The following is a 17,397-nucleotide window of genomic DNA, read 5'->3' on the forward strand; positions in this document are numbered from 1 at the left end:
GACAAGTCCCTACCTTAAGAGGTCTACGAGGCTGCGATCAATTTCAGGGATGCTGGGCCTCCCGTCAACAATCCACACGGAGGGGGGACTCATGCAAAAGGCAGGTCTGAAGACACAGTCACCCTTGCAGCGGATGGAACTGTGAAAACACGCATCCGTGGGCGGTTGGCGTTTTCTTTCTTTCAATCTTCGTCTCTTGCGACGCTTTCTCAGCATGTCGTGGGTCTCTGAGATCTCCCCAGCTGGATTCCAGCCCATTTAGAAGATTTGTGAGAAGCACCCTCAGGCTGAAAAAGGTTCTGGGAAAAGACAGTTTGCCTCCAAGAGCCCTTAGCTGAGTGGAAGGCCCCTTCCCCTAATGAACACTGGTGCGGGGTCCCCGGAACAGCCTCCGTCAGCTATGCTGTTTTTTCCAAAATTGTAAGCTTTCATTCTTTTTTTCCCACATTTCAGATGTGTTAGTTTAACGGATCTCTCTTCAAAAAAAAAAAAAAAAAATCTATCCCACCTTTAGCCACACTTTAAAATTTTTCTCTGGTGAAAAAGCAGGATCCAGACGTAACTGTGCCACGGTCAATCAACGAAATACTCTTTGTCCTTGTTGAGAAAGCAGGTAAGAACGACGTAAGACCTTTTGCTTTTAATTTCTGAAGCGGCTTCCTCATCACTGCATTAGGCTCTAGGGAACACAGAATCCAACGGCAGCGATAAAGTGGTTTCTTTTTCTCGCCCAACAAGAAGCCCAGACAAAGGCGGGCCGGGCAGCTGCTCACCACCGCCAGGAAGCATCTGGATCCTTGCCTCTTGTGTCCACCGTCTTCTACGTGACATTCACTCTTCACGGCTGCAAGGTGGCTGCTGTGGCTCCAGTAACGCCCGCAGCCCAAGCGGGAAGAAAGGGACAGGGTCTGGCTCTGCTCAGTCTCTCCCCACCTGAGTTCCCCACTTACAGACCATTGGCCAGAACCCAGTCACATGGCCATGGTCGCAGCAGGGGAGGGCCACTGTCACCGGAACAAAACCCAAGCTCTGTGCGTAAGCAAGATGGGGGGATGTCGCCGGTCCCCGGCCAGAGGACAGGCGTAGGCTACCCCGGGACACTGGTGTTGGCTACAGGTTTCTCTGTATCTTCCTCAAAGCCTGTACTCGTCTCATAGTACTGCCTGAACCAGAGAAACGGGCTTGTCTCTTGGTGCCCTCATCAAATCACTCATTCAGTCTTTAATTTACCAATTTAATGTTTCCTGAGGATTTTCTCTCAGCCAGGCATAGGGTGAGGGGGGGAAACAGTGGTGCCCACAATAAACCCCATCCTTGCCTTCACAGGACATCCACTCCCAAATTAAGAGAAACGCAATGGGGCACCTGGGCGGCTCAGGCGGTTAAGCATCCCACTCGGGCTCAGGTCATGATCTCACGGTCTGTGAGTTCGAGCCCTGCGTCGGGCTCCGTGCTGACAGCTCAGAGCCTGGAGCCTGCTTCGGATTCTGTGTCTCCCTCTCTCTCTGCCCCTCCCCTGCTCACGCTCTGTCCCTCAAAAATAAATAAACATTTAAAAACAAATTTATAAAGAAAAAAAAGAAAGAAACGCAAAGCAGGGCAACGTCCTTTAGATTTCTCTTTTACCGCCCATCTAAACAACCAGATTCCTTTTTAAAGCACAAATATCCTTCCCTTATGGTCAATTAAAGATGGCCATTCTGCTCTATTCTGCTGATAACCAAGTTAGATCTCGAGAAACTCGACATCAGGCAGAGTAATATGGAAGGAGAGTTTGGCGTGTAAAAGGCCGATTAAATAATAGAGGCCGGTGCATTGAGCTACTTGGGATATTGTTTGGGGGACCGGCTGGCTCAGCAGAATATGTAGGCAGGCCCACCTGCAGCCCATACTTGGAGCTTCTTTTCTGAATGTTTTATTTTATTTTTTATTATTTTTTAATGTTTATTTTTGAGAGAGAGAGAGAGAGAGAGAGAGAGTAGGGGAGGGGCAGAGAGAGAGAGGAAAACACAGAATCCAAAGCAGGCTCCGGGCTCCGAGCCGTCAGCACGGAGCCCGACGCGGGGCTCGAACTTCCAAACCACGAGATCGTGACCTGAGCCGAAGTCGGACGCTTAACCGTCCGAGCCCCCCAGGCGCCCTTCCCTTGGAGCTTCTGGAGGGGAGGAGGGGCTGTGTCTCAGCCGCCTTCACGTTCCCCAGATCAACCCTGTGACTGGCTCATGGGGAATACCTCGTAAACGGTTCGCTAACCCAAGTTCAAAGTCAGACCTTCCTCTGCTAGATGGTGAGGAGCCACAGAGAAATTCTTCAAGCTCAAAGTGAACAGCTGGTCATCTCTGCCCTTTGCATTTATGGGGAAGATTTATTGTTTCTGGGTTGCCTGTTAAAGTCCCCCAATCAACATGCCTTTAAGACACACTGACGGCCGTGGACGCGCCGAGGTGCTGAACAGACCCTCCCACGATCATACGTCGCACGGGGCGACAAAGCTTTGGTCGCTCTGCTCTATGGCATCCAACTTTCGGGTCTCAAGCCAACGTTCACACAAACCTGCGACAGCTCAGCTCCCGGGGGGATGTATGTACTTGTTCGTGCACCGGTATTACACCGCAGGGCCCTCCACAGGCCCTTTGTGGAGTGACATGACGTTCGCAGACGTGTCTGGCTTTTTTAATTTTCCCGGCGACGTGAGCACGGCTACGGGCCACGGAGGACAGAGACCCCGTCTGCTCCACCAGCCTCCCAGAGGACACCTCCTCGAGACTCGCATCGCGGCGCCCTTCTGTGGCCCGCCCGCTGCTCGACTCCTGCCCAAATGAGCGGTAACGGTGGAATCTGAGAAAGACCGAGGGCAAGCCACACATCTTCACCCCGGTCCTCAAAGTTCTCTTCCTATTCTGAGTTAGACGCGGCGATCACCTGAGCTCCCCACAGAAACCCCACTGCAGAGCCGGGATTCAAGATGCTCTCCTTAGCCTGCGTGGGGAGTTGCTCTCTCTCTCTCTTTCTTTTTCTTCTCCAAAGGCACGTGAAAAACTGCTGTGAATTTTCTCCTGAGGCTGTAATTAGATTCTAAGGCACTCCAGAGAAGGAACTGTCTTTGTAGAACTGCTGTACAAAAAACACCTTGGGTGCTGTGAGCATGAAAACATTACGAAAATATACACAAGCGCTGAATACAGGAAACCGAGTACGTATGCAAGCAAAGCACCCAGAAGTGTACCAAGTCATAAACGTTTTTAAAGAAGGGAAGCCAATCCGGTGAAGCGAAGAACCTGGTTGGAGGTAAAACTCCGCCAAGTGTGAATAATTTAAAAACAGGCCATGAAATGTTTTGACCACAGGCTGTGCCAACCAGGTTTTCTCTCGGGTTTTGGATGGTTCCAAAGCGTCTAAAATTATTTTACTGAAGAAAGAGTCTTTCGGGTGCCGGTACACAAACAAATACTACATACCCCCGGAAGCTGAGCTGTCTCAGGTTTGTGTGAACGTTGGCTTGAGACCCTAAGAAGCAGTCTTTGGCTCAATCGGTTAAGCGACCGACTCCTGATGTCGGCTTAGGTTATGATCTCACGGTTGGTGAGTTCGAGCCCCAGATGGGGATCTGCGCTGACGGCTCGGAGCCTGCTTGAGATTCTCTCTCCCCCTCTCTCCCTGCCTCTCCTTCACTTACTCTCTTGCTCTCTCTCTCAAAACAAATAAACATTAAAACAACCTATATATATTTAAATAAAGAAACAAAAAGACATAGTCTTTTAAAAGCAGGTCCCGAAGGTTATCGCAATGTGAACTGGCTAATTCGTGCAGAAGAAGGTGCTCAAAATACTCCTTTAAAAGCCACAGCTAAACTTAAATTCCGCAGGGCATCTGTTAGTTAAAACAACAGGTCCAGGCCGGCCCGTGCTAGCTGCTGTGCTGGCAGTCCAGGAGGGGGATCTCCTGTTCATTCCTGAAAGACAGCTCAGCCGCCAAATCGGGAGGGAGAAGGGAGAGTGGAAGGTTCTGGGAAATTGGCACGAGGGCCCGCCCGGTTTCAGGCACCGAGAGTTACAATTCAAAAAAATCACTTAAAGGCGAACTCCAAGATGACAGTGGACTTAAGTCATTACAAGCAATCCTTCATGATTCAGACCACTTAGCCACCTGGGACCCTTGGACTTCTCACTAGCCCTGTGGAGGACACCTGGAAATCCGCCGCCCGTGGGACCAGAAGTGACCACCTGGGGAAGGTGCCCTGCTCAGTGCAGAGCGGCCCGGATACTCTCACCCATACAGGAACAGCCTGCAGGCCCAATCATGCCCCTACGAAGGCGACATCGTTGCTACTTATGCGGAAACAGTCCTGTAACGGGGACACGCGGCGCCGACCGCTGTGTCCCTCAACAGCAGCACCCCTTAAGGTGCCGAGACCTGAGGGCGAGGCAGTTGAGCACAGACACCAAGGGCCGAATATCTCAGGGACATGCCCGTTCTCGTCCACCCATTAAGGTTCTTTTCAGTAGATTCCCAAGAACCTCCATCCACGCCCGAACTTGGATTTGGAGCAGGGAGAGAGGAGTGAGGGGAACAGTCCAATGCGGGAGGGTGCCCGCGCCACCTGCACGATCCCTTCTGGGGATCCGCCCAGCTGCCCGGGTGCAGACACGGGAACAGGGGCGTCCCGGGGAAGGGCGCGCGCTCCCCGGGCCGGGCAGGTGCCCGCGCCCCCTCCGGGCTCCCCGTGTGGGATCTGCCCAGCCGCCCTCGGGCAGACCACCGAGCCGGGCGCGCGCTCCCGCGCCCCCTCAGGGCTCCCCGAGTGGGATCGGCCGGAGCAGGGGCGTCCCGGAGACGCGCGCGCGCGCTCCCCGGGCCGGGCAGGTGCCCGCCGCCCCTTCCGGGCTCCACACGTGGCAGCGGCCCAGCCGCCCGCGAGCAGAGACCCGGGGCCCGGGCATCCCGGAGACGCGCGCGCGCTCCCCGGGCCCGGCAGGTGCCCGCGCCCGCGCCCGCGTAGGGAGGGGTCGCGGGGAGCCCCGCCCAGGTGCCGAGCCCCGCGGTGGGGGGTGGGGGGTGGGGCGGCGCGCGGTAACCCGGAAGTGGCGGCGGCGGCGGGCGCGCGGGGGCGGGGGCGGCGCGCTGGAGCCATGGCCGCCGCCGCCGCCGCCGCCGCCGCCGGCTTTGTGTGCCGCGCGCGGGCCCCGGCCGCCCGCCCCTCGTCCCGGCCGCGGGGCCGCCGCTGACCCGCCCCGGCTCCGAGCGCCGCGCCCCGCCCCCTCCCGCCCCCTCCCGCCCCCGCCTCCTGCCGCCGGGCGGGCGGGCCGCAGCCGCCCTCCGCGCTCGCTCGCCCGCGCCCTCGCCCGCGCCCGCGCCCGCCCGCCCGCCTGCCCGGCCGCCGCCGCCGCCGCCGGCGGGCTCCCGGCCGCCCCGATGCCCGAGCCCGGCCCCAGGATGAACGGCTTCTCGCTGGGCGAGCTGTGCTGGCTCTTCTGCTGCCCGCCCTGCCCGAGCCGCATCGCCGCCAAGCTGGCCTTCCTGCCGCCCGAGCCCACCTACACGGTGCTGGCGCCCGAGCAGCGCGGCCCCGGCGCCCCGGCCCCGGCCTCCTCCTCCGCCGCCGCCTCCTCCGCCGCCGCCGCCGCCGCCGCCGGGGCCCAGCCCGCGCCGCCGCCGCCCGAGGACGGCGCGGGCCCCGGCGCCTGCAGCCTGCACCTGAGCGAGCGCGCCGACTGGCAGTACTCGCAGCGCGAGCTGGACGCCGTCGAGGTCTTCTTCTCGCGCACCGCCCGGGACAACCGGCTGGGCTGCATGTTCGTGCGCTGCGCGCCCTCCAGCCGCTACACGCTGCTGTTCTCGCACGGCAACGCCGTGGACCTGGGCCAGATGTGCAGCTTCTACATCGGCCTGGGCTCGCGCATCAACTGCAACATCTTCTCCTACGACTACTCGGGCTACGGCGTCAGCTCGGGCAAGCCCTCCGAGAAGAACCTGTACGCCGACATCGACGCCGCCTGGCAGGCGCTGCGCACCCGGTGAGCCCGCGGGGGGAGGGGTCCCCCGGCCCCCCACCCCCCCCCCGCACCTCTCCGGGGTCCCCACCCTCGCCGGCCGCGCGCGGGGTGGGCGGTGGGGCCGGGTGGGTTCGCCTGCCCCCTCCGCCCCTGGCCTTCCCGCTCCCCAGACGCCGCCGGGAGCGCGGGCCCCGGGGCTTTGCCCCCTCAGGCACGCCTGGGTGCCGCCGGCCCGGGGCCCTCGTGGCTCCGGTCACCGCCCGCGGCGGCCTGGGGGCGCCGCGGGGCCCGGGCAGGAACGACTTGGTTGTGCGAGCAACTTGGTTTGTGCGAGCTGGCGGCCGGGGACCGAAGGTCGTCACACTGCAGTGACCTTGGGCCAGGCGCGGGGGTCGCGGAACCATCCGGGGGCGACACGGGATGGCTTCCACAGATTTTCCCCGCGTCAGGTGCTCCGAGGGGCCACGTGTGGGCAGCCCTGGAGGTGGCCAGCCCTGGAGGTGGCCGGAGGGGCGGAGTGGGAAGTTAGTGGGAAGTTAGCCTCCCGGCCAGGAGCTTAGCCGGCGGCCTGTGGGGCCTCGCACCTCACAGAGCCTCAGGAACAAGCCCAAGATGAGCTTGAATCTTCTGGGATGGGGCTTGGGAATCACTTGACCTTGAGTTAGCATTCACAGAAGGACTGGGAAGTAGGTATGGAGGCGGGGCCTTTGGTGGACCAGGCCCAAACCCGGGTCGTGGTGCTCTGGTGAGACAGCACTCAGAGAACTTGAGGTCTGTTCTCCGCGTGGGCACGTGTCTGGCAGGTGGGCCAGTCACGTCACCCGCTGTGCTCTAGCTGTGGTGTGTGTGACTTTTCCCCCACCCACCCCGGAGCCATGATGGTGACAATACTTGGGATCATGTTTATCATGTCACCTGGTTTCCTCCCCCGGAAAGAGTCCCCAGGGTACACGCAGTTGGCCCTGTTATGGCGATGGGCACTTGATCTAAAATGTCTTTGCTTGGCTTATGCAGGTGGCCGACAGGAATGAGTTCTGTCTCCTTTCCTGTTCCTGCCATGCTCATAAATTACCCTCTGCCTTTCTGGGAAAATAGCTTGTCGGACAGAAGAACATTTCAGATGCTAATTTGTGTTCCCCTGGAGTCTTGAAGGACTTCTCTTGGCTGATAGTTTTTCGAAAATGACTTGGGCGGAGGAGAATGTATCGTACGTAGATACAGTGAGAGCCACCTGTTCCCGGAAGGGGTTTCAAAACAGCGTGTCCTACACAGTCAATACCTTGCTACAGTGTGCCGTTGGTAAAGGTAGTAAGCATAAGGGTTGGCCTGAAGTCCGTAACAAACGAACCATTAAAGTCCTCCCTTGGGTATCAAGATGTTAGGAGCCCCTGTCCCTGCTTGTGCCAAACTGCGTTAGAACTAAAGCCCGTCAGATTCAAGGCTAGCCCTTTGCCCTGAGTATACAGGTGTGGCCGTGTTACCACATAGGCGACGTGTAGTTATTTCCTGGAGACTTTTGCCACATTTAGTTTAATTAAAGGCACGGCTTCTGGATAAACAGTCCGATGCAGTTTTGGATTATCTGGTGATGGATCTACATTTTTCCCATGACTTATGTAATTTCATGCCACAATTCACGTCTGGATCGATTCACACTCCTGTAAAACGGGTTAGAATTTATTTTATTTTTTTAATGTTTATTTATAGAGAAAGAGAGCAAGGGAGGGACAGAGAGAGAGGAGAGAGAGGATCCCAAGCAGGCTCCGCACTGTCAGCACAGAGCCTGATGTGGGGCTTGATCTCACAACCCTGTGATCATGACCAAGAGTCGGACGCTTAACCGACCGAGCCCCCCAGGCGTCCCCAAAGTGGGTTAGAATTTAAAGGCTACGATGAGCGTCTTAGAGGTTGAAGAAACTTACAAATGATCTTGCCCTGGGCTTTTCAAGCCTTTTCGACAGTGGCCCCCCAGTAACAAATACTACACGTCAGGTCTCTATCGAGCGCATGCAGGTAACGTCGGTACCTGTCTGTATCCGTTTACACCCGAAGTGTTTCACAAACCCCTGTTTTTTTCTATGGGCGACATACTCGGTATAATGTCTTCCATTTGGTTTCATAGTGAAACAACAGCGACAAACAAACAAGGAAAAGAGTGCAGGTTGCTGGCCCCTGAATTTGTTTCCTAACTTCTGGACATTGATCTTGTGCCCACCTCGTCTGACGGAGGCCAGGGAAGGCCGTCGGACAGGGGACCAGTCTCTTGGCTGCTGGTTTAGTGCTCTTCCCACGATGCCATGCGGGCCTACTTATCAGGTTTCTCAAGAGGGGCGTGTATGTGTCTCACTCTGACAACTTAGGAGTCGCCCGATGCGGAAGCTGTTCGGTCCCTTCACGGCCTCCCGTCGGCGGCTCTCTCGTCCTCTGTGCTTCTTCTTCAGCCCCAGGTGGGTTCCCGCAGGAGGACTGTAAGCCTGTAAGTCAGGTGTGCACGTCCCGCTTGCTTCCCCTCAGTACCCGGCCCGGTGCTGGCCTCCCTTCTCCCTCCTAATGCTCGCCTCCGGCCTCTCGAGCGTGCCCTCCTCCTGTGCCGGGAACGCTCCATCCTGACCGGGTCCTGATTGGATCCGGAGACCCTTTGTGTCCCTGGGCACCTGGTACCCCGCCCTGCCCTTCCCGTACTTTCTTACCACATCCTGTCATTTAACTGTATTCCCACCGAATTGGAAGTCTCTTGAGGGCAGGAGCTCTGTGTCCTCCTTATGCCCCACAATGCCTTAAAATAATGGCATACATTAAATATTTGTTTCACGACGGGGCGCCTGGGTGGCTCAGTCGGTTGAGCGACTTCAGCTCAGGTCACGATCTCATGGTTTATGAGTTCACGCCCTGCATCGGGCTCTGTGCTGACGGCTCAGAGCCTGGAGCTTGCTTCAGGTTCTGTCTGTCTGTCTGTCTGTCTCTCTTTCTCTGCCCCTCCCCGACTCACACTGTCTCTCCCCGTCTCTCAAAAAGATGAATAAATGTTAAAAAAAAAATTTTTTTTTTAAATATTTGGTTAGTGAATGGCACATATGGGTGCCCCGTAAATAGATAAATGGGGTGAATTCAGTTTTTCCTAGGTTGGACTCTTAGGAGAAGGAGTTGGGTTTAATTTTCCCTCCAAAGTTTTCACATCCAAGGGTACCACCGTAGGGGGTCGTACGACGTACACGCGCTGTGTCCGTGACGTGGATGTCCTCGGGATGGCGAAGCGTCTGTGCGTTTTCTTCACCTGTATCCGCCCCCCGTGTGCGCTGTCCCGGGCTGCCCAGTGCTGGGCTGGGGACTTCCCGCGTAGACACTACCGAGGGCGCACGTGCCTGGGGTAGGTTAGCGGGGCCTCTGAGGAGCCGTGCGGCGGGCGGGCGAGTCTTTCAGAATAAAGGCTTCCGGAGGAAGGAAACTTGAAGCGAGCAGGGTGTTCGTTGCTGTTGGGCCAACAGACGATTATTTTAAGCATTTGAACGTCGCTAGCAAAGGTGTGGAAGAGAAGCAGGTTCGCAGGATCCAGGAAGGGTGTGGACACAGCGTGAAGGAAGTCACGTGGCGTCCCGGTCCGTGGGCTGCTCTGAGGAGATGCCACAGCCTGGGTGGTCCTCGGGACCTCACGGTTTGTTCCTCACGCTTCTAGGGGCTGCGATCAGGGTGCCAGCGTGGTCGGGGTCCGGTGAGGACCCTCTTCCTGGTTGCAGGCTGCTGGCTTACGTATTTTCACTCGGCTCAAGGGACAAGGGACCGTTCGCGGCACAACCTCGCCAGAGGGCTCCACGCTCGTGACCCGACCGCCTTCCGGAGGCCCCACCTCCTGACAGCGTGACTTTGGGGGTGCAGTTTCAACTTAGGAGTTTTGGGGAGGGGACTCGTGACTGTCTAGCCCCCACCCCCCCCCCCCGGCAGCCGGTGTGGGAACAGGGAGGGAAGGTGAGAACCTTCTACGAGTGAGGACCTGAGCGTGATCGACGGCTTGACGGTTAGGACGCGCGTGACGTTTGTGTTTTGAGGACGCGCGGTTGGGGAAACGCGTCGGGACCCCCTGGGGATACTCGCAGACGGGACACTGGAAGCCCGGTGGCCTCCTTGGAAGGCGGTGTGTAACGAGCTGGGGGTGGCTCCTCTGTTGGCTCAGGTGGGCGGAGACAGAGGAGCCCCCTCGACACACGTCCCCGGGGCGGGGGGGGGGGGGGTCCTCGCGGACATCGGCGTCGTAGGCTGTGCAGAAGTGGGACCCAGGGCTCAGGAAGGTGAGTCAAGCAGATAAGCCAGGGGATGGGGTGTGAGGCAGCCGGGAGCGTCTTCATCCGGAAGAACAGGAGGGGCACCTGCGCTCACCGTCGTCATTCACAGAAGTTGTGGGAACATTCGTCCGACGCGGAGCCTGTGGCGGAGCGAGGCATTTGGTGACAGAAACACCGACCCAATCAGAGAAAGCCAGTGCAGACAGAGATAGATGACGTCCGGTGACTGCGTGCAAATGGCTAATTAGGAAAGATAACGTTGCAGCCACACTCACTTCCTCTGCCGACACACCATTAGCCGTTAAACGCACGTGTCGATGCGGGGCTCCGTAGGGTTTGCTCCCCTTGAGCATCCCTAACCGCAGACGCGTTCTTGCTTGCTTTTTTCTCCTTCTTTTTTTGGTGAAAGGTGGGGTAGAGTTTAGAGGCATTTCTAAAAAATTTTGTGAATGTTTTATTTTTGAGACAGAGAGAGACAGAGCGTGAGCAGGGGAGGGGTAGAGAGAGAGAGAGGGAGACACAGAATCCGAAGCAGGCTCCAGGCTCCGAGCCGTCAGCACAGAGCCCAACGCGGGGGTCGAACCCATGGACCGCGAGGTGGTGACCTGAGCCGAAGTCGGACTCAACCCACTGAGCCACCCAGGCGCCCCTAGAGGCGTTTTGAATATGTAACCAAGGGTTGCTGTTTTGTAACTTCTGTGTCTCTGATTCATAGGATCCGTAATTAGGAAATTGGTAGGTCCCGGGAAGGCTGTAGTGAGTGCCCTCGGGTGGTGGGGCCCTTCGAGAGCCCTGGCCGCTGGTTGTGAATGCTGTGTATCGTTTCGCCTCTCCGGGTGGGTCTCCCCTGGGAGCAGCAAAGCAGGCCCTTCCCCGGGCTGGGGAAATTGCGGACCTGACTTCTTTGTTCTTAAGCTTTGTCAGAGGGGATACTACGGTGCCGTTCGGGAAGGATGCTTCGGGTTTCTAGCTGGGCTTGACCGGGGACGAGGGGAACAGAATGTGTTACGGACGGTGTGTGACCTAAGGGGAAAGTGTAGTGGTATTTCTAGAAAGGGAGCAGAGCGTTGAAGGCAGCTAGTGTGGGAATATCCCTCTCGGAAGACCGTGACTCTTCAGAATAGATGCGTTGAAAAGTGCGTTTTGGGGTTTGCACAGCGCCTCTCACCTTGCTGTCTCATCCCCTCTCCCTCCAAGTACACCTGCTCCACGCCCGGCCGTCCACGCCGCCTTCCCACGCATCCGGCAGGGACGGTTTCTCTCCAGCCCAACCGGATTCGGAGCTTTGGGTCCATGATTCACGATTATTCTCCACGGTTCTGTTTCACGGGCCTCACTTCCCTCTGGTGATCCCCTTGTGGAAGTCGTGACCAGCGACCGAACGGGCAGTCAGTCCTGGGCGTGTTCTCTCGGCCAGACGTGTTGGTTTGTACGTAGGGTGCCCTTGGAGGCTCGGGCCGGAAACCGTGATTTGTGTCTTTCCGTAAGGGCGGAGAAGGCCTTTCTGGAGAAGTCATTTGCAGGATACCACCCCGAGGTCACTTACGGTGCAGCCTTGGGGCGCCTGGGTGGCTCAGTTGGTTCAACATCTGACTCTTGATTTCAGCTCAGGTCATGACCTCACGGTTCGTGGGATCGAGTCCCGCATCGGGCTCTGCGTCGGGTGTGGAGCCTGCTTGGGATTCTCTCCCTCCCTGTCCCGTCACTGCCTCCTCTTTGTCTCTCTCAGAATAAATAAAAATAAACTTGGAAGAAGCCTTCCCCTCCCGCTGCTCTCCTCCTCCCCGGATGCAGGACCTCTCCACCCTGTTCCGTGTCGGTAATCCCGCGTAAGACTCGGAGTCTGGCGTTCGGAACGGCGGCGAGAATTCTGGCTGCGTTCTGCTTGCGCTGCGCGGACGCTGTAAATCTCCAGGTGAAGAGGAAGCCTGGTGGGCAGGATCCAGAGTCTCAGCACAGATCCACGTAGGGCGCCACTAATCGGCTGTTCGAAGACTGCTTTCTTTTTCCGCATTGTTCTAAATAGGCTTCTGGTTTGTCTAAGAGATTTAATTTACAAAAGTTAGATAAGCGCAGAACCTTTTGAGCCGGGGAGATTCGTCCTGATCCCAGCTGTCCTTCTGGCCCATCATGTCACCTTGAACAAGGTGCCACACGCTTGGGTTTCCTGTTCCAAGAGAGAAAGAAAGAGAGAGAGAGCGGGCCCTGGGACTCTGCCAGCCAAGCTCCCGCCCCCTCTGGTTGTGGGGCTGGTGAGGCCCAGTCTCCACGGAGCCCCGGCCTCCACAGGGCTCACTCTCACAAAAGAGCACAGGCCTTGAAAAATAGCCCACAATTCACTTCTTAAAGCGGGTCAGTAGATCAGCGACGCCTTTGCCTTTCTGCGACCACGCGTGTGGGCTCCCACGGCAGGTGACGGGCGGTAGGAAGAGGGCCTCCCCTCCCTCCTGCCCTGCAGCTGATGCCCCCCCCCCCCCGGGCTGCTGGGGACAAGTGGCCTGTGGCATGGACTAGGTTCTGAGCAGCCCCCAGGGCAGAGGAGAGTGGGCGGGCGCGGGTAGAGGAGGCAGGAGACACGGGCGAGCCTGTGTCGGCGTGGCTTGTGTGTGGCACCTGTCAGAGGCCCCCGGCTTGAGGTGACTTCGTGATTCGTGTCTTCATTGAGGCGATTTACAGCCGCACCGATCCCTGGCTCCTTCCGTCAGAGTAACGCAGCAAGGTTGTCTCAAGGGTGACCTGGAAAGGAATGTTCTCGCGAGTCTGAGCTCTCCCTGGGGCTTTTATGGTTAAGGGCAGAGGCTTTGGAGTCCGGCAGACCTGAGTCTGGATCCCGCTTGTGCCACCCTTAGCCGCGTGGCCTCGGGCAGGTTTCCCAAGCAGCGCGAGCCTCCGTGACAGGTGCAGTGGTAACAGTAACAGTAATAGCAAAGTAACAGCATGAACAGCGAGTGTTCTAGCACGGCGCCTTCCACGAGGGGAGGGTGCCACACGTGGACCGTTTTCATCGTTTACGCTCATCAATACGGTTATTAGAGCCGTACCGACCGAACGTTCAGATCTTGCTGAAGGCCAGGCACTCAGATCAGAAAGACCATTAAAGAAATTGCTTCCTTCCCCGCTCTCCGTAGACCTAAGGGCAACCCTGGCCGGGCCGGTGTGGACGCAGAGAAGGGCAGAGATGTCTCAGTTTGACGCTTTTCCGCCCTTGTCCGTGGGAGACCGCGGGCACGGTGCAAACCCCCAGAGCACCAGACGCCCTCCCCCCCCCCATCCCCCGTGTGCGGTGGTCTTTCGTCTGCATGCGTACCCGCGATCGAGGTCACGTATGCACTCGGCACACGAAGACGTGAGCAACACGAGAGCAGCGCGGTCAGATCCCGTCACGAAAGTTACGTGCACGTGGCCTGTCGGCATCTGTCATTGTGCTGCACCCCCCTCTCTCGCGCCGACGGGAGACGACGCGCGCCCACGCGAGGAGACCCGGTGAGGCGGGTGACGTGGCGTCAGGCCGCTGGTGACCTCCTGGCGATGCGTCGTGGGAGGGAGGGTCGTCTGCCTCCGGATCGCGGTTGCCTGCCGGGATCCGGGGGCATTACTGGGCTCGGTGCCCAGGAGGAGGGCTCTTCGAACGCGCTCGTCTGGGCTCCGGGTGTCCTGTCGTAGCTCTGGGAGGGGGGGGTGTGCGTTGGGGTTCCGAATCCGACAGCGCCCCCCACCCCCCACCCCGGGGCGTCTGGGTGCCCGCAGGAGGACCGAACAGGAGAGGCAACTTTGCCTGTAACCCGGCACCCTGCGGTCCCTTGGCAAACCCTTCCTCTTCTCCCTCCCCCGGGCCGTTGGCAGGCCGCACTCGCGGGGTGTATGTTCCGGCTGGAACCGGAGACTTCTTGGGGCTTAGAGTCAGGGGTGGGGAGGAGGAGGAGAAGGTGAAAGCCGGCCCCCCGCCACCACCCAGGGCGGTCCGGTGGCTCTACACGAACGGGACGACCTCAGCGGGCAGTTGGCCTTCCCTTTCCCTCGAGCTTCCGCGGGACCCGAATCGCACACTTCCTTCGAAAATCCGAGCCCTCCCACGGGGCCTCGTCGCTCTGATTCCTATCGAGTCTTCGAGGCTCTGTCTTGGAGCTCACACCATTGGCTCGCTTGAGAGCGCTCGAGGACCCCGGCACCGTGGTGAACCTGTTTCCAGAAAGTCCAGGTCGTGGCGCTTCGGCCCCCGGCCTGCTAGTCGACTGTCGCGTATCAGTGATTTGCCGAGTCACCGGGAAGAGCCAAGAGCGTGGCCGCAAGGTTACTTTTTAACGCAGTGCTGCTTCGGTTGTCCTGGGGGGAAAAAAGGAGCACAGAGAATCCCGTGGTGATTGTTAGTTTGTTTCTTTCGGCTCCGTTTCTCAGTGGTTAAAAATGAAGTCGGGGCGCCTGGGTGGCTCGGTCGGTTGAGCTGAGCTGAGCATCTGACTTCGGCTCAGGTCACGATCTCGCGGTTCGTGAGTTCAAGCTCTGCTTCGGGCTCTGTGCTGACAGCTCGGAGCCTGGAGCCTGCTTCCGATTCTGTACCTCCCTCTCTCTCTGCCCTCCCCTGCTCACATTCTGTCTCTCTCTCTCTCTCTCTCTCTCTCTCTCTCTCAAAAATAAATAAAGATTAAAAAAATTAAAAAAAAAAAAGAAATCTGGGCAGTTCGGTTGGGGGAGGAGTGCGAAGGGAGCCTGTGTTCAGTGGGTTTCCAGACGTTAATTATAACTGCGAGCTAAGCCCTCTGCTAGTACGGTTAGTAATCAAGTGAGAGTTCCAACTTACCCAACACTATTTCTGGCGATTGTCGCGGACAGAACCAGACCGTGTGTCGTGAGGATTATAGTGCCTGCAAAGGTCTGTGTACAGGAGTTGTATATGCCGGTTTAACTTCAGTATTTTGATTTATCCCTCTTGTCATAAATAACCCAGAGATATTTCAAATTCCCTGTTTCTGGTTGCTGGGTTTTTTTTTGAGTTTTTGAGTTTTATTTATTTTGGGGGGAGGGTGCAGAGAGAGAGAGAGAGAGAGAGGGAGAGAGAGAACCCCAAGCAGGCTCCACGCTGTCGGCACTGAGCCTGACTTGGGGCTTGATCTCGTGAACCTCAAGCTCATGACCTGAGCCGAAATCCAGAGTCAGATGCTTAACCGACTGAGCCACCCGGGCGCCCCTGAAGTAGTTTTTTGAGTGAACGTGCTGTCATGTATTTAATTGGATGAAATTAGTTTTTTGCACTCAAACTTCGAGAAAACCCCAGAAAGGACGTCATGACGAGAGGGCCGAAGATGGCAGGACTGTCACCATGAAGGCTTTCCCCGTGTCTGCCTCTGTCCCTGATGCCCAGCGGGAGCTGGCTGGCCTGGGGTCCCACCGCCCCTGGGCTGCACCCACGGGGGGCCCCGCCACCCCTCAGAGTCAGCGTACTGTAAACACAGCTCGTCACCACTCCGACCTCGTGTCGCCCTGTGTTTTCCGGGTCCCCTTGGGTGCCTCGCTGTCCGTCGCACGTCTGGCCAGCCACACCTTGCTGCTGAGTCATTAGAGCTTGCTCGCCTGATCACGGTTGTCTGGGTCCCACCCACGGGGACGTCCCCGGAGCCTGCTCTCAGCACCCCCGCTTCCTTGTCGCTGGGCCCGTCCCTCGCCCTCCCTGCCCTTCGCCACCGGCTGGGCTCCACAGCCCCCGCCGCGGCCACACCTTCTCTTGCATATGCTTTTCCTTGCAAGGGGCAGAAACCAAGGAAAAGCAGCCAACCCCATGATTCTGTAAACAGTATTTGATGAGAACACAGTACGTGTTTGGGAAAAGGGCAGAGAATGTAGAACGGAGTAGGGTGATGGGCGTCCCGGAGAGTGGGCGCCCACGGTGCGGTTTTCAGAGGTGAGAATGTGCTTCATCCGGAGAGCTACCTCTGGCCCCAAGCGCCAAGGGGTCAGCCCCGTGGCTCCGTGCAGGTGCAGGAAAGGCCAGGGGACGGAGGCCCTAAGGTTCGTGGAACATCAGGGAAGCCGGTGTGGCCGGAGCAGGGCCACGAGGTGTGCACAGTGGGGCCGTGAGGAGGGGGACACAGTGAAGGGGGGCGGTGGGGGTCCTACGGCGTGTAACGGGGGCCTCGGGGACAGAAGGGACCGGATTTGACGGGTGTCAGTGGTTCCAGGTGATTGTGTTGGTGATGAACAGAGGGCCCGGGTACCGGGGAGGGAGGAAGATGGGTTGGGACTCCCCTGGGGGATCGCGGGTTAGAGGCGATGGTGGCAGCAGACGTGGTGAGAAGGGCTCGGACCCGGGGTGCTCTTGTGCAGACAGACCGCCGGCATTGGCTGAGCGCAGTGGGGACGGGAGGGGCGTGGACGAGTCCGAGGGTCTTGGCTGAGCAGCGGGAGGCCGGAGTCGCTCCTCACTGAGGTGGCCGGGGGCTGGCATGGCTCCCAAGTGCCAAGGCTGGGCCGGGACTCCGGCTGTGGCATTGTCGCCTTTGAGATGCCCGTCAGACGTCCAGGGGGTCAAGTGGAGGGGCGACAGGGTGCGAGCCTGGACTTCGGGATGAATTTGGGAGTTGTCCCTTCCAAGGAGGAAAAGCCACGAAGCCAAAAGCAAATCGGAGAGAACGGGCATTTGTCTGGAAGAACCTGCCTGTGCCCCTTGGCCTCCGAGGGAGCCCCACGTGGCAGGGTCAGAGGCTCCCCCGAGTGACCGGTGTCTCCTTGGGGGACAGCACCATGCCGTCCAGGGATGTGTGCTCTGCTTGGTGGCTGGTGGCTCCCAGGTCACGCTCTGTGCCTGGAGGCTGGACCCCCTTGGTGTCTTCCCAGCGCCCGTGTGGTTCCCCGCGGAAGGCGCTGCCCCCTCCTGGGTCCGGCCATCACCCCAGGGTGCCTTTGGTGCTGCAAGCCTCCTGGCTTCCCCAACTAGCTTCGGGAAAGCCTGACGCTGCTCCCCGGGACCAGCGTTTCACGGCGTGTAGGGTGTGAGAGCATCTTCACTACCTTCGCACGATCAGGTGTGGCAAAGACTGTGGTTTTGATTGCCGTGACGCCTGCTGCCTGCCTGTTGTCCCCACGTGTCCCCTCTGAGCTGAACGGGGGACGAGAGCTCCTTGGGGGCCTCCGTA

At 58.4% G+C, this 17,397-nt stretch overlaps 1 protein-coding gene and 1 long non-coding RNA gene across 3 annotated transcripts in view; one reads left to right on the top strand and one right to left on the bottom strand.

Moving 5' to 3' along the window:
• LOC109273556 (uncharacterized) overlaps positions 1 to 5,626 on the bottom strand; it is a 17,057-nt gene extending 11,431 nt beyond the window's left edge. For both annotated transcript variants that reach the window (XR_008416836.1, XR_008416835.1), the window contains exon 1: positions 5,539 to 5,626. This is a non-coding gene — a long non-coding RNA (uncharacterized LOC109273556). The remainder of the gene's footprint in view (positions 1 to 5,538) is intronic.
• ABHD17C (abhydrolase domain containing 17C, depalmitoylase) overlaps positions 5,131 to 17,397 on the top strand; it is a 49,091-nt gene continuing 36,824 nt past the window's right edge. Inside the window, exon 1 of the mRNA XM_053888610.1 lies at positions 5,131 to 6,014. Within this exon, the coding sequence (XP_053744585.1) occupies positions 5,413 to 6,014 (602 nt within the window). The 5' untranslated portion in view covers positions 5,131 to 5,412. The remainder of the gene's footprint in view (positions 6,015 to 17,397) is intronic.

Source organism: Panthera pardus, unplaced genomic scaffold (assembly GCF_024362965.1).
Source record: "Panthera pardus isolate Hobbes unplaced genomic scaffold, ASM2436296v1 HiC_scaffold_23, whole genome shotgun sequence".
NCBI classification, from domain to species: domain Eukaryota; kingdom Metazoa; phylum Chordata; class Mammalia; order Carnivora; family Felidae; genus Panthera; species Panthera pardus.